This window comes from Neolamprologus multifasciatus, chromosome 2 (assembly GCF_963576455.1).
Source record: "Neolamprologus multifasciatus chromosome 2, fNeoMul1.2, whole genome shotgun sequence".
In the NCBI taxonomy this organism is placed as follows: Eukaryota; Metazoa; Chordata; class Actinopteri; order Cichliformes; family Cichlidae; genus Neolamprologus; species Neolamprologus multifasciatus.
The window spans coordinates 32,902,671-32,924,315 of record NC_140440.1 but is presented as its reverse complement, the minus strand read 5'-3'; the positions used below and the strand labels follow the sequence as shown (position 1 = coordinate 32,924,315).

Sequence of the window (21,645 nt, the reverse complement as noted above, 5' to 3'; positions counted from 1 at the left end):
TCACTCCCAGAACATAAATGAACTCGGGAGGCAGTGCTACGACGGCCAATCGGCGTTCTGCTACCCCTGTAACACGTGACTGCGACGAAGGGTGGTAATTGGCTTGATTTCTGGTGATTGGCACAGTTTGGTATTGAAGATGGCAGTTCGTCTCAATTGCTTTCATTTGATTGGTTGTTGCAGGCATTATTTTGCAGGTATAACAACGCTCTAGCGCAGATCCTGCATGTGTTATGTGGAGCGCATGTCAAATGCAGCCGTACACGAGTCGTACTCCTGATGAAACTCCCAAACAATTTTAAAGATTCAGAGAAATATATAATCTACAATCTGTAGAGGAAATACTAGAAAGTTAACTTTTCGAGCAACCACTTATGGCACTTTTGAACTGAAATTTGTAGTATTAATGAACTTAGAAAAACTAAAATGTGTTGTAGCTTTTATAGAGTATCTATCTATCTATCTATCTATCTATCTATCTATCTATCTATCTATCTATCTATCTATCTATCTATCTATCTATCTATCTATCTATCTATCTATCTATCTATCTATCATTGAATTATCCTTTATTTTTTCTCTTTCATGTCACCAGTTTGGCTCTTATTAACTGAAAACTTGAATGTACTTGGCGCAGTTCCAAAATGTGGCTTTCTTGAAGCCGCTTGAAAGGGGAGGGGGGTATTTTTTTTTTTTTTTTTTTTTGCAAAAGCTCTATAGGGTGTAAGACGGAGGAATAAAAGACAGAAAGAAAGATGGCAGTAATTGTAATATCCTGAGATTTTTTCGCTCAGCCAAAAAATTCGTGCCATTGAGCAAGTTTCACAGGGCTGCCGCTGACTCGCTGCAGGACACATAAAATCTGATCAAGTTCAGAGACGCGTTGAGTGCTTCAAGCGGCGCTTTTTAACTCCAAGCCTTTCACATCCTTTCCTCCTCAATCTGTCCCAGGAAGGAGCTCACATTCTTTATTTTAGGGGATCTGGGCTAAAAAAAAAAAAAGCGAGAGAAAAAAGAGAGAAAAAAATCAAATCAGTCCTTCATTCTGTTCTCGCCCTCATCCTACCGCATTCACTCCCAGAACATTTCGTCGAGAAAGAGTTATAGATTGAAAAGGTGAGTTTTCCTACTTATCCGTCGTCTTTCTGTGCTAGAGAGAGAAGAAGAGGCCTGTGTGAACTGCATGCTGTGGAAGTGCTAAAATCTACACTTTATTTAGCCCGTGGAGGTTACACGGGATTTAGTTTTGTTGAAGTGAACCTGGGCTGCTCAGTGTTTAGGCCTGTTACTCATATGTTGATTCAGTTGTTGCAAGAACCCGCAAACCTCTGTTTTTTCTTTTTCTTTTTCTAACCAGCTCGCATACTAATGCAACAATTGCGCTTTTTGTACATAACGACTCGACAACGTAACTCAATAACTTATTTTGAAGGGGGGAGAGGGAAAAAATGAGATTCACTTCATCTTTTTCCTCCATAAGCCGCTCTCTCTCCCTTTCCCTCTCCCTCTCTCTCGCTCAGCCTCGCTCCCTCCCTCTCTCTACTTTTCTTCATCTCTCTCCCTTTCTCTCTCTCTCTCTCTCTCTCAAGACGAAGGGATAGCCTCTCACAGTTTACTCCCCCCTTCATTCTCACACACTCTTCTCATACTGCAACACAGTAAGCGCGTACACACACACACACACACACACACACACACACACACACACACACACACACACACACACAGTGTAAGACGAACACATACACACACAGAAAAAAAACTCATCGGGATTTATTGCGACCTTTGTGAACTTTCGCAAGCGACAAGCAGCCTGTTAAGTTTTCCTAAACTCCCTCCATATTTTATTGGCTCGTTGAAACGTGAATGCTCCATACACCACTTAAGGTTATGTGCCGTGTATTCGCAAGCCATATTACCGCTATTACCGCTATGAAATAATTAAGTGACATGGTAAAGATGAGTCACAAATGTTTGTGAGCCACAGAGCAGCAGCGTAGGCACCGAGCTCTTGCTGAGAAAACGGGGGGGAGCTGTCATCAGCCAGGCCTAATGTAAAGCAACTGTTGCTTGAGAGTTAAATTTAAAACTACCGCTGATCTCTTCTTGTATCCTGGCATTTGTTGAATATTTTTTATTTAATTCACTGCACGAATGTGGAATATGACAACTGGGGACATCAAACACTCATTTACTAATTATTCATGCTCTCATCAAAACAAACATAAAGAGAGTCAGGATTACAAGACTATTAGGTAGCATTTATATTTATTTTTTTATTTTAAAATTTCTGTTTTGTTCTGTATTTTATCCACGTCTTCTTGCCAGGAAGGGGAACATTGCGTTAACATTATTATTATTATTTTTTAATTATTATTGAACAATAGAAAATGTGGGAACTTTCAAATAGTGGGGAAAGAAACTTTCCAAAACTAATGTGACTGCGGTTTTGCGTATCGTTTGTCTCATGCACACCAGCTTTTTTTTAACCCCAAAATATTTAACATCGAGCTCTGCGCTGAGTGGCGTTTTCCTCTCACGTTTGGACGTATCTATTTAATTTAATGTAGGTAAAGCTGCAAACCCATTTTACAATCATACTGATTTGTATATTTAATTTAATATTTTTATATGTTCTTTTTAATTGCCAATTGCATTCAATTCCTAGAGGAATATGCATATATATCATTACTTTGTATTTGGGTGTATGTGTTTTTATTTCTTCTATAGCTAGACAAATGTCATCTTCCCCCCTTTTTTAAGTATCCGTAATGAAACGTGCCAATTTATTGAAGGCTCTTCTGCAGGACTGCGGTATTTATAATTTGCTTATTTAGTTATCTTTCCTGGGATTACCTCACTGGGCGTTGGAATAGCCTATTGGTTATAACATAATCTTCTTCCAACTGAGCATGCGCGTTACCTAAAAAATATCAGAATATTTTAGTGTGCATACCTCTGTGACAGTAGGCCCACTGCTGCTGGAAAAGAGCAGAACACAATCATCACCCTAAATGGTAAACATCTCACATTTATATGTTTATTCTAACTAGATGTGTTAGAGTCAGTAATTATAAAGGATTTTTCCATTGTGTAATTTCGTAAATGACCTAGATGCATGGTAATTCTATTCTTATATAAACCAGTAGACATATCACAGCCCAGTCTTTTCTCTCTCTCTGTGTATGTGCGTGTAGCAAAGTTGAGCGATTTTTTTTTAGTCCATGATGTCTGGCCTGTGGCCCACACTATGTTTGGCCGGCTTAGGCCGCTAGTGCTATAGACAAGTTTGTGGACTTGAAATTAACTCAGTAGTGACCAGACAGAAGTATAACCTTAATCTCTCCTAAAATGGAAAAGCTGCAACCGAATGCCACTGTATGTGATCCTGTTTTCAGTATTTACATTTTAAAATGTAAAGTAAAGTGATCAATGTATCCCAGAGGCACAATTACATGGATGATTCTGTGATTCACTGTTTTGGATAAATAGACAATGTGAAGATTGAACTTCCACATTTTGCTGTGGTTTAAACGTGGCATGTCTGTTGCTTGATTTATTAAGAAAATGAATTGTGGTGCTTTGTGTGTTGAATAAGGTGCATTCTCTGTCACTTTTCCCACTTCTCTCATATTCGACGGAGCTTAAAACACTACAGTGGCTCAGGTTCGCATTCACACGAACATCCAGTAAATTTAATAGAGTCTGAGAATAATAGAGGTTCTTTTATTTGTTCCAGTTCTGCTATTTGTCTTCATAACATGTGCATCCACTTATTTTCAGAATGCATAGTGCTTTCACAAAGCAGAAAATTTACATCATGCTTTGTGTTTTCAAAATACATGGAGCCTGCAACAAATGCTGTTTTAGTTTTTCCTGCACATGTAGCAGCTGATAATGTGAAGGATTTTCTCATCATATTGCTTTACAATACAAATTTAACTGTCTTGTAATATAGAATTTCACAGTGCCTGTATGAAATTCTTGATACTAGGCATGTTTTTGTGCTATGCATGTGTTTAGTTTTTTTCCAATTCTCATGTTTTTCAGTGGCGAAATGTTTCCGCAGTTCCATATTTTCGTCATTTATTTCATTGCAGGCTCATAACTGTACGTAATACAATAATAACTGTGCAGATCGTTGTATGTGTTTCATAGATTATATGGTCAGTTGGGCCTTGACTGACTACAGCACGTGGAGTTTGCCTTCATATGGCTGATGGAGAGGGCTAAATGACTTCTTGCTGTGATTTGCTCGAGCATCTGTCTCCAAATGGACTCATCCCAAACCTGTTAATTCATCTAAATTTCATAAAGTCGTGGCAAGACTGTGCACTGCCATCCCTCATCAATTATAATATTTCAGCGCACTCCACACTAATGCATGCAGTTGTTTAAACAGCCACACAAACCCACATACACACGTTCTTATTGCTACAAGAAAACACAAACACAGCTCACACAATCACAAATGAATATGGATCCTTGAAATCGTTTTGTTCTTGGTTGCCATTTGAAGTTTTATTTTTATTATTATTATTTTTTATATATCTTGTGTTACATTACAGCATTCACCATGTGTAACGCTAGTGATTTGTATACGGATAGTGACTGGATTATTATAGAAAAGCAGCCATATTATTATAATATAGGCTACAACAGGCTACATTTCATTTTAATATGTGTGTGTTTATGTGTGTGTGTGGTTGTGCTTGTTTTTCCCTTTTGTGTGCAAATAGTTTTCCCCAAAAAGGGCCTTATTTAATAAAAAAAAATAGACTTCTTCTCATCGCCATGCAAGGTTAAATTAACTGAACTTGCTGAATTTCCAGTCCAGTCTATAACATTGCTTCGTATTCAGTAAGCCTGGAATTTAAACTGGCATTTGACCTGTCTTCCATTTTTTCTCTGCATTGCGCCTTTATAATATATTTGATTCATATTGACTAAGAGCGACTTGGAGCGACATGGACCTTGTGGCTGTAAAAACTATGCCCTGACATGAATGTTTTGATTGTTGCAAGTGATATTTCACATGCAGCAGTCACTAGAATTTCATCTGCCTTGTCAAACAGCCAGCATAAACCAGACTTATAAGGCTGCAGGGCTGGAGGAGATTTCAGATGTCAAAATGCTTACATTTCTTACAAAGTAGATATTTGAACTGAAGTTTTGCACATTGACGTGCAATTTCCAAATTCGTTGTTTGTCATAATAACATTGCATGTGCGTAAAGCACACCTAACTAAACAAACACTGTTTACTGCCGTTGCCATTGCTTCTAATTTTATGATTTATTGTTTGAAGGTAACCTCTTGCAATATTTATCTCGTGAAATTAAAAATTTGTTAAATTTATGTCATAGTTAAAGCAGGTACACTAACTAACTGAAGAGCTCACATTTCCTCGCTATAACACAAAAATGGGGCAAATATTAAAAAGGCCTATTAATTGATATGTGTAAGCCTTTGTCTCAAACTTAACTTGCTGAAAAGGTATACCTGAACAGCCTCAAAATCAGCATATGAATTTAAGTCCTTAAAGTGCAGCTACTCTAAACAGTTTTCCTTTGTTTCCTGTAAATGAGGAACAGGGGTTATTTGAGGTCTCTCAGGCTTTTATGCCATCTGAATATCAGATTGGAAACTTTCAGTTTATTGGCCTTTAAACCTCGTTTTTTTTCGGAAATGCATCAGGTTAAAGGTTGATAAACATGAGCGGAATTAGGCCAGTTCTGGGAATGTCTACTATTTTCCAGCACTTAATGTCAAGTGGGCCCCTTGCTTTGTCTCTGCATAGGACCCACTGCAGGTGACGTCAGAAATTTTCTTTTTTTTTTTTTTTTTTTTGCACGTTGATTATACCACCAGCTCAAGTCTTTGGAAATAAGAGGGGTTTTCACCTTAAACCTGTAAGCTGCAGCTCGGATCTTACGCCGAGTTGTGTAGATTGAAATAAAAGTAACAGATAAAAGAATCAGGCTAAAGTGGTTAGGGTGGAAAAAAACCCAAAAAGCTGCGTGTTTATCGAGCCAGAGCCACGTCAAAGCTCGAAAACGTGCAGAAATATGTGTTGCAGTTCAGCAGCGTGGAGAGCTTGAAGCTCGCTGTCCTCACAGCACCCCAAAGTAAGAAAGTTTATCTGAGTTTCCTAGGAACAGTGGAGCCTATCCACTGCTCTTCCTCACGTTTCATAATCTGCATTTTACGTAACCATTTCCACATTTGTGCCAGCCTGCACGACGGTGCGTGATGAACTTTTGAAAATTATTAATTTATTTAGGCTTAATAAGAACAGCGTTAAATACAGGCGTGATTTACAATAGTACATCTTGTTCTGCTGTACTCCCCAGTGACACTACTAGAAATGTATGTTTGAAACAACTTTTATTTCCAACAAGATGATTATCGTGCCTCGCAGGACTACTTGTTGCTTTATCAAAGTTGTATTTTTCATACTACACGAGCCCAATAGATTACTGCGTCCGTACGGAAATGTACTCTAAAATAAAAATGTACCACAATGATCTTACCCCGGAGAGAGAACAGTAGCCTTCTATTACTATTAGAAAAAAATGTGGATCTAAACGTGGTGCTCATATAGGTTAATGAAGTGCCGAAGCAATTATGTTTTTGTTTGTTTGTTTGTTTGTTTGTTTTGAATCAAACAACTGGTGCATTTGTGAGGAATACTATTCTGTAACTCTGACTATTTTCAAACGAGGTGCTCTACTCAAAATGAAAGTCTTGACAATAATTGGCCTGGACACGCAAGGACCGGTCTCTCTATTATACTTGCCAGGCAGGAGCAGGACATTTGCTGAAATAAAAGGCATGAAGGCTGGGGACTGATTGTGTTGTGTTTTTGCTCACGTCGGTTTTTAATCACTCGATTTCTACTAGAAGATTAGTATTATGCATTAACCTGTGCGTTTTTCCTACGCAGAGATTTAGAGAAGGGGCATTATAAGACGTCGCCTGAAGTTAAAGGGGCTGCAATATTTGGGAGTATCGCGGCACATTTCAAAGCATTTTCTCTGCGATATTTGAAAACGGAGTCGTGCAGTGAACGCCTGCGTGTCCCTTTTAAAACAAACCCAGCGCCTGTCAATCACAGCGCATTCCAACCAATCCCAAAGCTCCCTTTTTAAAAGCAGGTTGGCCTGCTGTGCTTTTATATTGCACCATGGCCTGTTTCGAAGCATTTTTACTACCACGGTTATTGCCACAAATCAAGAGGGCAAAGTGAACGGCATGGGACTCACACCAACTTTAACGAAATTGAGTCTGGTTCCTACTTCTGCGAAGTTCACGGCCAAGAATTTCACATGCAGATGATATACAACAAGGAAAATGGAAACAGAATTTCTAGGTGTATCCTGAGTGCTGAATTGGTTGATTTTGCAAACTCATAGCCAAACTCACAACAAAACATGACAAGCCTTTCGAGGTTTAGTGGCTGCCCTCTCTCTTGCGTCAACCCCGGGGAGAGCAATACTGAACCCAGCGTGGTGCTGCCACCTTTGGCAGGAGAGCACATGGGACACCCCACTGGCAGTTCCTTAAAACTCTGCCCCTCGCACAATTTGCGAGACTACCCAGAGACGAGGTCCAGTGCATATGTTGACCATTCGGTTCCCAATTTTTCAGACTCTGGATACCCCAGTCACCGGTTAGAGCACAGCCCTAGGGGCATTATCATTGGAGCCAATCTTTCTGGAGCCGGCATGCCACCCGTCACTGATCAACTGGCATCAAGACCTAACCAACATGGAGGGATTGGACGCTATCGTGACTTTCATGGCTACAGAGACAACAGAAACCATACTTTTTTCGCAAGTTATCAGGAGCAGGCCCATGCGTCCTCCGACGCATCTCGAGATCTCGGCAGCCAGATGATGCTGGGTCTGCCTGGCGACCTCCTCACCCGGACTCACCCTTACGGCCAAACTATCAGCCCCAAGGGAAACAGCCAGCAACTTGTCACTCAGTTCCTGGGTCTGTACAAACCCCTGAACATGGCAATTCAGCGTGGAGGAGGAGACGCTTTCCTCAGGTGCTCAAAACAAACAGTAAAGCATGAGCTGGTGTGCAAGTGGAGTGACGGCCAAGAGGGGGCTGGAAAGCTGCCTTGCTCCAGAGCCTTCGGGACCATGTATGAACTTGTCACCCATGTGACAGTGGAGCATGTCGGAGGACCTGAGCACTCTGAATATGTGTGTCACTGGGAGAATTGTGTGAGAGACAGGAAGCCTTTCAAAGCCAAATACAAGCTGGTGAACCACGTCAGAGTCCACACAGGGGAAAAGCCATTTCCCTGCCCATTTCACGGCTGTGAGAAAGTTTTTGCAAGATCAGAAAATCTAAAGATCCACAAGAGGACTCACACAGGTCAGTCAATGATAAGACAACAACACAAATAGTGATAATGATAATAATAATAATATTTATAACGGTCAGTTTTATCAACTTTACAAGTTACAAGTAGTTTTCATTTTTTACCAATGTGAACATATTTTTTATGTTTTCAATATTCAGCTGTTTTTCTTAAAAACATTTATTATTATTATTATTATTATTATTATTATTATTATTATTATTATATCTGCACAGCACAATGTAAAGTGTTATTGAAATGTTACGCAAAGCGTTTTGTGACACTTGTCGCCTTCTCCGTTACTGCCTGACAGAGAAGTAGTAAGACAGTTGTAAACTATGTGTAGTATAGGCAGCAGGCCTGGTGGTTTGGGTGCCTCTCCCACTTCATTCAGTGAAATTATTAAATAAATCCCGGGACACCGGAGAGTCGTGACGTAGCCGTTACGCTGTCTCTGCCTCCCAGGGGCTCATCTCCTGTACTCAGGAACACTAACAGAGCACATCACACTGTGATGTAGCAGTAGTTGGTAAGCACAGAGATGACCTCATTCAGTGTAAACAAAATGAGTTATATTTGAGTGATTTCCTTATGCCCTGTTGACTCTAATAGACATGTTACTTGAGGCAGTGTGAACCTTTTATAAAAAGAAAAATCCCGTCACTCTACAGACTAACATTTGCCCTTTTTTCTGCACAACTAACATAAGCACAGAATCAAATATATTAAAAAAATATTTCTGCTTGTGTTGTATATAAAATATTTCAAAATTTTCGGAACAAGATTTAATTACAATGAAATACAGCCAAATTGTACTGAATAGCCTCTTTAGAAATAAGAGAAGCTGGACCGAAAGGCGTTTATTAAGCAGCCCCTTTTTTCTTGCGCTGTAAATTATTTTACTAATGAAAGCAAAGAGACAGAGGCAGAACAGAGAGGCTTAATGGCATTTAAGCTATTACACAACTGCACATGCACACTCTGTTCAGCTTATCAGTTTATGTAAAAATACATATTGAGATATTAGCTTTTTCTTTTTAATTCTGTTTTTAAATTCAGATAAATATGCACACACCAGGATTACGATTCAGACTCTTTTTTTTCTTTTTTTCCCCTTCAGTCCGGCTTTTACACATTTCCCCACGTATGTGCAGGAGGACGAGGGCTAGCAGCTATAGGCAGCTTTGTGCTAGAAGAACAATTAGCATCCTGATGGCCATAATTCACTCTAAGCATGGTAACTGAATTTAAACAAATCAAGTGCGGTCGCAGGTTAATCTAATGCATGTTTAACTAGGCCCTGGAGCCTTTTTGATTTACTCTGCAGATACACTGCCTCATTTGTTGCAATTAGGACCGCACCAAAGTTTCAGCAACTATTATTTGTAAATTGTTAGCAATTTACCTTTTAAGTGTCACATTCTTAAAGAATTCGAACCGATGCCTACGGGCGACTCTGTGTTTTGCTGAGCGAGTGATTTAAAGTAATTTCACAGTGTTGGGCGAAACATGGCTGTGCACTTTAAAAAAACAAAACAAAACTTTTAGATTCCCATTTCATATGACATGGCCCACCCACTGACCCAGGCCACATAAACATTAGTTTACATGGTCAGGCAGAACATGCGGAGACCTGCAAACCTTTTCGTAACTCGCCGTCACTTTTCTCTTTGCACATTTAGGTGAAAAACCTTTTAAATGTGAGTTCGAGGGCTGCAACCGGAGGTTTGCGAACAGCAGCGACAGAAAGAAGCATTCACATGTGCACTCCAGTGATAAACCCTACATGTGCAAGGTCAGGGGCTGCGACAAGTGTTACACCCACCCAAGCTCCCTGCGAAAACATATGAAACTTCACTGCAACAAGACCCAAGTCGCCAAAGACGGCGACGCGCGTCCTGGTGGTGGCGGTCACATTGCGGAGGGCAGGTCAAGCCGAGTCTCGGATGGAACCCAGATCAGCCCCCCTCATCCACCCACCTCATCTCAAGATGTCCCCTTGTCCCCAGAGAGTCGAGACGAGCCGACCCCGAGGTCACGTTTCCATCACACATTTGACAGCAGTTTGGACTACTCAACACACAGGTCACAGCCCCTCTTGGACCCTTTGTTGTTACAGAGAGGCAGCTACAGGCCTCAGTCCTCCCAGTACCCCTGCAGCCAGACAGGTCACGCTTTTGCCCAGAGCTCAAGGACTTTCTCCCCTGCTTCATCCTTTCAGAAAAGTATTGTTAATGGATGGTACACATGCCACAGTGGCGTGGACTCTTTCCCACCAAAGCAATGCAATAACATCCCGTCTCTCTGAGGTGTTGTTGGGACACACACAGGCGGCGTAGAATGTTGGGCCTATTTTTTCATGTGGTAGCTCAAACCTACAGCTGTTGTTCTCTGTACTTTCGTAAATGTTGTATTACATATTTTGCGTGACGTCCTCAGTTATCCTATTGAGTATTCAATGGAAATGTGGCAAGCTTTATTTGTTGTCGTGAGGTCTGTTCGGTTGGGTTTGGTTTAAAGCCCATACATCTCCCAAAAGTGGATTATAGGAACCGTTATGTGTATTTCTAGTTTTCGTTGTGTTGCATAAGTATTGAAGATATCTATCTTTAAGTGGGGAAAAAATGACGAAGGATTTAATGGAAATCTGCGTGTTGATTAGTCTATTCTGAACTTTGAATCTTTTAAGTAAAAGGAAGTGTCTTGCTGAATGTAGCCCTGACTGTAGGGGTCTTTCTTGAATGTAAACTAGTCTAATGTATGTCTGGATGAATAGAAATATTATTCATGACTTATGTACGTCGCAAGATAAAATAAATATCTAATTTTTTTTCGCCCCCCTCAAGTTAAATGTTGAGGTTTAACAACCCTGCGTGACGGGCCTGGAGCGTGAGCTGTAATTAAAACACCGCAAGGCTCACTAGTTTTTTTCCTGCCCTTGATTATGTTTCACCTTTTGCCCCATTTTTAATTTTTTTTTTTATTACACAATGTGTATTATATGTATATTTCACATTTCTGTGCAGAGTAAGGGTGTGAGTAAAAACCAGTGGTCGTGTTACTATTCAAACGTTTAATTAGCATACAGTTCAACTGTACATAAGCTCACTGTATAATTAATTATCCTATATTTTATTAAAGTGTCTATATTCTCTTTGATCAGGAGTGTGTGGTTAAACCCAATCAATGCATGATGCCAAACCCTGTTCTTCCCATTAAAACACACCCAGTGCTATTCGCCATATTTGCAAGTTTGCATTTTTGTGCAAGACAGACCTACCGATGAGTCTGCATAATCTATATGTACATACATGCAGAGTCTATATTCTAGACTAGATGTGGAAGTGATTTGATTGAGGTAAAATCAAAGGTAACTGTAACGTGGTGAGATAAAATCTTCTCAATACAAAAAGGAAATTGCAGTCTACTCAACGAATTAAATTTTCTTAACTGCGCAATGATTTATTTTTGTTGTTGTTTTTTTTGGAGAGGCTGGAGGTGTGTTTTTGTTGCGGGGTTTCGCGCGTGTTTTCATTTAGTGATATCAAATCTGATTTTTCTTCATGTTTAAATCAGCTTATAAATTTTATCTCTTTATATTATTCCTGTGTCTTATTTAGACGCACATATACACCATGGAGCGTTTTATTTTGAAGGTGAACAAGCTGTAAAGAAAAAAAAGAAAAGACCCAGATTATAAGTTAAACATACTTTAAAGATATTTACATTCTAAGAATTTTAATTGAGTCTGAATTTTTTAAGACTTTGAGACTGTTTTGCTAGACGTATGTGCTGTTCTGTTTGATTTGTATAAGAAAAGTTTTTTTGTTTGTTTGGTTTTTGTGGGGGAAAAAAAGCTCAAAATGATTCACTTGATTGCTCTTTATGGATGCACATATTAAATGTTTTACTTCGCCTATAGCACATTTTGAGAGACACATATGATCACATTTATTTGTTTTTTGTTCCTTCAAATACAACCCTTCAATTAAAACTCTCTTTAAAATAAGAAACGTGGTATTGGGATTTCAGTTTGAAGCCTGTATTTGTCTGTACAGAGCTTTTACTCCGTTTTGCTACTAATCCTGGTGCAGACAATAGCTCATTTTTAGTGAACTATTGTTGCTATCCAGTCTATTCTGTGATCACACTTCCTGTTTCCTGTCCAAGAAGCAACACCCCTCTCTAACAATACCAAAAGAAAACGTAACTGGAAATTAAGTGATCAGGTTCAGGTATGTTCTGTAGCTAAAGACTATGCACACAAGTATGTATGGTATAGCAAATACTGTATGTCCTTGTCCTGCTCAGGAAAGTATAGTGCTTGGTCATTGTGAAGGTGGCAATAATCACAAATAAAGTAAAAGAAAAAGAAATTCCACTCTACTACTATTAGAAAATGTTATTCGTTGCAACTGTATGGATGTCAGCATATTCTACCATTAAACACGTCAATGACTAGTGCCATCTAACTTCATATACCAGTTTGTGTAATCAGGTCTCATGTGCACCAATTTTATGTTTCCTTGGAATATTTTATTATGTTGATCTGACAGGCTTTGATATATATATATATTGAAATAATTTTACTTCTAGGTGAGTTTGCTCTGATCATAGAATATATGGGAAAAATAGGCTGGAACTACATCTGATTATGCACCCCTTACACATCTTACTTTATACACATTCTGTGATGTTACATAAGAGTTTGCAGTTTTAGTTACATTTGCTTTTATTTTCACGTTATTTGTAAAACAATTTCAAGCGACACAAGTTTACTTCTACGCTTATAAAACTGTGGGAAAAAAAAATCCAAAAAAACATCTTCTTTAATCTTCTCGTCTTTTTTGACTAAAACACACATTCTTCGTGTGTTTCCACAATGTAATTTTTATCGAGATGGTGATACTTGCAATCTGTGATGCACTTGTTTATGCATTCTGGTTCTAGTGTTCGTTGCTCATGATGCTCATGGGAATAGATCTTTTGGGAGAGTCAGATATTTTTGATGATGCACTTTACAAATCCCTCTTGAATCTGACCGCAGCTAATTTTTGTTTTTAACTTTTCAGTGTGAGACTTTGTGAGAAGCTTCAACATGTTTTATTTCTATTTCAATAAGAGAAAAAACAGTTTTAACCTGTGTTAATGATTTCATTGTTGACTTTAGCGAATTGGTGCTGCTGCATCAGTACTGTTTAGGTTGATAACAATAACATTCATAGGGTTGAAGTTCTTTGTGGTAAGTACTGTGATATGGCCTAACATGAAGATTTCAAGTGGCTGATATTGTAAAATATTTAAGTGTTTCCTTTTTGAGCAAATTTAAGCCAACCTAGCATGCTTTGATCAGTGTGCTTTAATGATGAGATGACTGAAATTATGAGGCCACTTTGTCCTGAAATGCAACAATATCAATACCTTTCATCAAATGCTTTATGTAGTACAGTTATCTTTAAAAAAATCTTGAGATATTCTGTAACTCATTCTTCTTCTACTGAACCCCAAACTGTCGCATTCTGCCCTTTTCTGCTCTGTTTCTAAAAATAATACATCTCTCCACAGAAAGCATAATAGAGGTGATCAAAAATAATTTTGAGCTCAAAGAAGCCTCTGTGTTTGTATAAGCAAAATAGTTCTTCTGTAGTGTTAGGAGTCAAAAGGTAACAAGCTAAACACTGATATTCTCAGCCTCCAGCACGTAACCCTTTCTTCATATATTCTGACCATGCCATGCTTAGTTTTTTATCCATAAACACTGAACCTTGCCACACCCTTCCCCCAAGTAATCACAACTGATTAGACCTCCACTTCTCAGTTTGCCACTTGTCTGCCGCCATCTTTACTTTTGTAGTCTCTGCCTAGCAACAAGCATAGGCGCCATTTTGGACAAGGTATGCAGGGTATACATCATTTTAATGTAAATAAATCTATTTTACCCTGGGATCTGGTAAATTACTATCTTGCCCCCCTGGGCTGCTGTTGTGCCATACTTAGGTCGAGCGCCAACTGTGTAACAGAGGGTGGTCTTTGGTTTTATGCATTATCATAACCACATATGGCATCTGGCACAACTTACACTGTGAAGCTGGCGTTTCAGGGTGCGGCTTAGGGACTGAGCTTGGTCTGAAGAGGCCGGAGAATCTGTGTCAATGTTCATTCTGACTGACCAAATGTGTTTTTAATTGGATCTCTGCCCCCCCCTCCCCCTCCCCTCATTCCTAGGTCAAGCCAGTGGTTCTTTTGCTTCCCATCCTGGTTTCTTTTCATCCACCCCTCTGTGACCCTTCCCATTTTTTATTTTTTTCCCCAGATCCTCTTGTTCCTCTGCCTCATCTATATCTATCCCTGCAGCTCCTGCCCATCTTCACCTTCCATGACTTCTTCGCGATGGCACCCTAATCTCTGCCAGAGTGGTCTGATGGTAAGTAGGTATCCTCTGCTCGATTCCCCCCCTGACATGCATGGAACTTGACTCACATATCTGCTTTTTCTTTACACTGCCACTCCATGGAAAATTGCAACACCACATGGCAAACTGAATGCAGCTGCACTGACTGCTGCTTTATTTTCTTTTGCTTGCCCTTTCCAGCTAAAGAATGGTTGCCACAGAGGGGTGATGTCAACACTGTATAATAAGGACAGTTAAAAAAAATGAACAAATTTTAACTTTGAAGTAAATTACTGGACAATATACTGTACAACTATTAAAAAAGACTGAATAGAAGAGTGAAATTTATGGGTCACTTGTTTCTATCTGAGAACATTTGTAAGGCAATCAGTTTTATGTCTCAGCATGTGCAGGTTGACAATTAATAAGCTCATAAAACACTCAGAAGCTGCGCTCTTATGGACGATATTGCAATCATCGCACTGACATGCACATGTTTTGTGTGGTTACAGACATGAAATGGTGAATAGCAATGCTGAATCCCAGTGCTATGCTCTTATGATTTAACCAAACTGATCCTTTAGTTTTCCCTCTCATCTTCATCTGCACTGTAGTTTTCTGATTTCAGTGGTGCCAACCCCCTGTGTCGTCCAGCTTGTACCAGGTCTTATTAAACTAGGCTCGTGTCACTCTTCCCTATGGCTGCTGTACTGTCAGCTTAATCCCAAGTCCCTGAAATACTCAGCTTTCTGACTGTTGTTAGAGAATTTACGAATAATTAGTGTCACTAAATAGAGCATCACTTAATAGCCAATATATAGCAGTGTAGAGAGAAAGGTCCCGTCTAGCCTTATATTTGCTGCATATTTGTCTTTTGATGCATTACAATTTACCCCTGTGGTTGGTTCTTAAAAGATGCCCCTTTTTCCTTTTTCATTTATTATCTATGCCTTACATAACTGAAATTTTGACAGTTTTTGATGAGCCAGCTTTTGAGATTTCATGGTCTCTGGGTGAGCTGGTAAGCTCAGGGGGTAATCATATGACTGACAATGATCATTTCACATGGAGAATAAACAACAACCTAAAAGCAAAAGTTTTTTTTTCCAGATGTGGCCTGCAGCACTTGTTGTGGCCTGTTGCAATGCAAAAGGAAAATAAATAATATTTTAGAAGTCCACATCTCTCAAAATTCATGCTTTCAAGGTTTTTATTTTTTTTAATTTTTTTTTTATTTCGGGGGGAGTTAGAGTAGGTTGTGTGGGGTGAGCCGACCTTTGAAGATCTTTCAACTCCTGCAAGCTCCAGGCCTATGAGATGCACTGCCATCCTTTTAAGGGAATGACCATAACTTTGGTCCCCTTGCTTCTAATCCCTCCTCCAGACCCTTGTCATCACAGATCAACCAGTCTGAGCCTTAATGTCCTCCACTTGCTGGCAAGGGCAGCTGGTAGCTTTCATGTATGCGAAGAGTCACATCAATATGCTTCAATCTGCACTTGGACCAGAAATTGATGCCTTTATCTTCATCTGTCTTTCTGAACAGTATATGATCTTTGACATACATCTTAGAGCTTCTGCATAATGATTCACGTTTTACAGAATGCATTTGAAGCATTATTAGAAAATCGCTTTGATTCGGACTCCTAAAGAGCACATTGCCTTAGATTTTACAAAAACAATGCAAAGAGATCCTAAATGGCGGTTGTCTTTGCTGTCTCTCAAAACTGTCACCTTTCATTAGAAACGGTTCAGTTCTGTTGCGAGATACAGACTTTTTTTGTACGATTTCTCAAATCTCTGCTGTTTGAGGTTGAACTTAAAAAAGAAATTACATTGATCACGGTCCAGGGTGTTTCAAAGTGGTGAGTAATCGTCAGTGTTTAATTTTATCTGTTGCAGTATGCATTGCAAGGCAGCTGCATGATCAAGCCTGTGAACTCTACATCTGAAGGAAGGATTCTGTTTCTGATCATATCCCTATTGAAGTCCATCCATTTGCCGAACATGGAGGTGTTGACGCACTCGCGCTTGCACTCACCAGTATGTGGTGGTTACATTTCTATGCACTGGACGTGACTGTGTGCCGATATTTAGCGTTTGTAGCAGTAGTGGGAGCACATTTTAGAACGCTGTAAGGCAGGATGCATGGCAATCTCGCTGTTAACCTTCAGCCTTACGAGTTCACCCCAGGGCCTAAATCTACAATGATGGATATAAGGTGACGGGGGATAGGGGGTCTTCACACAACCTAGGAATTTCCCCTGATGTTTTTTAATTACATTTAGACCAAGATTTGCACTGCGATGATATTTTATATTAAGGGTGTATCATTAATGGAGGGGACAAATGTGATTTGTTGACCCTAAAGTGGATGGCACAGACAAAAACAGAGTAATGGCATTGAGGCAACAGGAGGGAATGCAAGGTAACCGGTTGATGATGTATGTATTTACACTCATCAACAATATAATGTCCCCAGGGGACCAAGGTTTCATTTATATCCCTTTGAAATTAAAGCCCTAATGATGGAAATTATTAGCCACTTGCTAAAGAGAGCACAGGGGCATGCGAGAGAGTAATTAGTGACCAGTGAAGCTTTGAGGAGATGAAGTAATGTATTTAAAGGCAAAAATAATCATCAGTAAGGAAGCCTGGCCTTCTATTAGGTGCAGTCTATGAGATGGTCATTTGATATGCATCGAGTGAGGATTCATGCACACAGCATCACATTAAATGTCAAAAACAGCTGCATTAATTTTTGTCTTACAATCAGTGGCATACCACCTTCACTGCTGACTCAGACCTGTGACGTGTTCACCTTTTCATGGATGACTTTCAAAACGAACAAGGAAGAACTGATGGTATTTATTTGAGTCAGCAGGGAATAATCCTAGTTTTAAGATATCTGAAAGAGAAGAGGGATCAAAACTCCATCTCTTACGTAACAGGAGAGTGTGTCGCATTGTTTTTTTTTTAGGTCCTGTATTAAAGTAGGATATGGCAGAGGTAATTAGCAATTTTCCTCAGCTCAACTCCAGTACCTTATGTTATCTGTTTGGTTGCTGTTGTGAATGCCATAGCATTCCTTTCAGTTATGTAAGTGACGGAATTATGCAATCTCTATAAGTATGTTTCAGAAAAAATAATCTGCAACAAAAAGGAAAATATACTTATGGAAATGCTATGCCTACAGTATAACAAATACAAAATCCCCACCGTTTTGACATGCATCAGGTCAGTAATACCCAAACAAAAGCTGAGCGTGCAACAGAAGAAAGAAGAGAGGGAGTTTGTTTACTGTAGAAACGATGATATTTGTTTTTAAAAGTGTACACTTCTTGACTTTCAAGACCAAAGAAACAGCTACAAATGAACCAGTAAAGCTATGTGTGTAATATATTTGACTCGTAATATCACTTCCTGTTTGAAAACATCATTAACTTTGCTATATGCGTTCGTTTCATTCAAAATATCCCACAAAAGGGACCATGAATAATTCCAAGGAACCAATGGAAGAGAGAGAAAAAAAGATACAGCCGTCACTCATATCACGCAGCTAAGTACCCCTTTTCTGCCTGTGTTTTAAAATGCTGTAAATGTCCTCGTATTCATCAACACATTACAGTAATGTGCCAAACAGGTACAGTGTAAACAGCTTAGAAGTCAGCATGTGCTGTTGATAATATAAATTGTAACATGTGAACAAGAGATCATTGCAAAATGGCTTTTTTTTACTGATCTCTAATATAAACCAGCTTTTACTGTTGTTGCATGTAAATCCATATAATATCATAACAATATCAATTTATGTTTTTTCCATTTTAGTTTAATTTGGGGATCCCAAGTAAGAAGATGATTTCTTTTTTTTTTACTGTCTGCTAAGAAAGACAGATTGTGAGACTGCAAGGTGGTGTGTGTGTGTCTGCGTATGTAAGCACGTGTGTGTGCATGTGTGCATTATGTGTGTGTTAAACGGGTCCTAGGCCACAGCAGCGTGGAGGACTGAAGTCCCCGTGTATTCTAGCTCAGAGATCACAGAACTTATGAAAGACTGCTCTTTGATCATTTCCATTTCTAAAATAATTTGCTTTGAACATTTCAAGTCACTTGTGCTTTTATTTATGGAGCCTGTAGACAATCAAGGAGTTGAAAATAATTAGGCTCACGCGCACATGAGTGTGGACACGTATTCCCTTTCAATCAGTTAAAACCAGCTCTGTTAATTAAAGTTCTAAGCTGTGACTCTGCCCAAATAATTTTCTTGTAAGCTACTGCATTCCTCAGATCTGTTGTCAGTAGTGCATATTTTCTTTTGGTTGTTCCTTTCTATGTTTTTTTCTTACAGAAATCCCACTGACCCATATAGTTGATCTCATTCTTGAAGCATATAATATAGATTCCCAGTTAAGAGAATAGGGGCTCTATTATTAGTCCCATTTGAGGTGCGCAGCCTCCGTCTAGGTACTGCTGTGTATTTCTGAATTCCCTGAGTGAAGGCATTACCATCTCATTTGGGTGAGGGTGAGATTACCTCATGCAACCGAGCTGTTTTATCACAGAATATCTAGGGGAGCTGAGCTGTAGCTGCTGACTGTTTATTCAGGCAGCTGAAGGAAGAGACATTCCAGACACATTTCACGAATATCACACATGACAACTTGTGATGCCACCTTACTGATGTTTCCCATGAAAGGTCTCTCACTAACAACAACATCCTATTGATCTTCAGCACCATTTTAACAACCTCCTCTCACCCTCTCACACATACACACCTGAGTGGGCATGGATTGAAAATGTTAGCGGTTAGCGGCTAACTTTGCCAACACATCCTTTTGGTACGTCTGTCAATTAAGCTCAGTCATTGTAGGAGTGGCCCAAGAGCAGTCCTGGGCAGAGAGAGAGCGATGATAATCAAAGGTGTAAATAACGGCTCATTTCGTGGTGCAGGATTAATATGCAGCACTTACATTTTTGTCCTTATTAAAAGGATGGGGACTGAAAACAAGAAATAAACTTCTTGGATTAAAATTTTGTGTTTAATTGGATAGATGAAAGGAGCAATTAGTTGCAGTTGAGTTAAGTTCTTAATTTATTTAAAACAAAAAGGGGAAATAGTAATAATGCATTCATTCACTTCATTCATATTTATTTCACATTTTTATAGAACGCCACTGCAATTCATTCAACAGTTCGGCTATCGAATATCTTCAATTTTTCTATTACGTTTGAGATCAGAGTTCAAACGAACTATATTCTCTTACTATGCTTTCCTTTTTTTCTATTAACACCTGTCTGGCCTTTTAAACAAAACAACACCTAACATATTTGCCACAAACTTTATAACAGTTTTTACTGAGTTGCTTTAAATTTTAGTTATATTTCATAAACTGCATGCATTTCAGTTTTTTTTTACATGAAGATTTATGGTACTACTGTTGCTTTATACTGAGGGCTTTTTTTAATCTACTGAAATGTGATGAGCAAAATACACTTTTCAGTGTAATGCAGTAAAAGCTCAAATGCACATAAGACTACAGCCTGCTAAGCTGCTGTTAATACTCACGCTGTTTAAAAGAAATTAAAATAACATTAGCATCAAATTGAATTGATGCTATCCTTGCATCAATTATATCCTTGCTGCCAGTAGATTTAAATTCAAGGCCATTGTATTAGGCTACAATATAGTTAGGTAGTTAGTAGTATAGTATTTTATTCCAGTGTAAACAATAAACTCCTAAATAAGTAGGCCAACATTGTTTGAGTTTATTTTGCTTCTCTGAAATATTACAACCCCCCCACACCCAGACTACAGGTTAATGAGAAGTTCTAATTTCCCAAAGATCATAGGAGAGATAAACGCCCACCTTTTTAGTTCCTCTCTGGTTATTTCTTCTTTGCTGGCTCTACATTTGTAGATATACAATTTCAACCGAGTGATGCTGGCGCTGTTGTAACGTTAAAGGATATGTTTCTTGTTGTGGAAAATGGGTGAGATGACTGGTAGAGTCGTTCCGTTATTGCACCGACCTTACTCATCAATCAGAAATCAAAGCTTTGACAGTTGCCAACATTAAAGGGCTGCTTCTGGCACGTCTTGTGCCAAGAGGCTTCTTTATGCTGAGCATATTAATATACTGTAGGTCATGAGCAGGCTCATCTGCTGATCATGTATGAGGAGATGGATACTCTCGAGCCACACCAGGCACAGATCCAGCCAATATTCTTGCTGGAATATAAACTCATCCACTACAAGCGCACTAGCTGGCTACTGAAATGACTGAAGTATTATGACACAGTTTTTTAATCAACCAGGAATTTAAAGTAGAGCTCCTGAAAAGTAAAAAGCAAACCTGAGTTTAACTGAAAGATCCATCGCTGCAAAAAAAATAAATACAATTCCTTCATCCTGGTGTCACATCTGTTTGTAGAAAAGAAAGTGATTCAACAGTACAAGCTGTTCTTATTGTTAGTTGCATGTTGTGTACAGGCCATAAGCTCATATTGTTATTACAGGCTACTTTGAGGTTTTGATTTCAGACATTAAAAAATAATAATTAAAATGTACACGCTTCGAGTTTCAGACCTTGTCACAAAATAACCTTTCATTCTTCGTCCATGTATCCACATTGAGGTATTTATGTTTTTTCTCCACGCGGTTTGGAATTTTGACTTGGGCAAGCTATCTGTTTATCTGCACACGCAACAGAACTTGAACCGACTCTTTTTAGCATTAAAATAGTGTCTTAAAATCTCAAGGAAGTCAGAGTTAGCAGCGAAGCTAACAGCTGTAACTCTTTGATTTGTCGCTTCAGCCACACATTTATGATCATTAAGGCAAATTAAACTTGTGCCCACTTATTACCTGTAATTAATTC

General features: G+C 39.0%; 1 protein-coding gene and 1 long non-coding RNA gene across 4 annotated transcripts in view; both read left to right on the top strand.

The window, feature by feature from the left end:
* Window positions 1-21,645, top strand: part of LOC146524897 (uncharacterized) — a 107,268-nt gene that overhangs the window by 48,730 nt on the left and 36,893 nt on the right. For 2 of the 3 annotated variants that reach the window (XR_014876195.1, XR_014876192.1), the window contains exons 3-4: window positions 14,602-14,800; window positions 16,670-16,810. This is a non-coding gene — a long non-coding RNA (uncharacterized LOC146524897). Of the gene's footprint in view, window positions 1-14,601; window positions 14,801-16,669; window positions 21,191-21,645 lie in introns of those variants that run through there. The other variant, XR_014876191.1, reaches the window with a different exon arrangement.
* zic6 (zic family member 6) lies at window positions 115-14,595 on the top strand. The gene is made up of 2 exons (XM_085173148.1): window positions 115-8,390; window positions 10,059-14,595. Exons 1-2 carry the CDS (start codon window positions 7,433-7,435, stop codon window positions 10,682-10,684), a joined length of 1,584 nt encoding a protein of 527 aa, XP_085029274.1. The 5' UTR covers window positions 115-7,432; the 3' UTR covers window positions 10,685-14,595.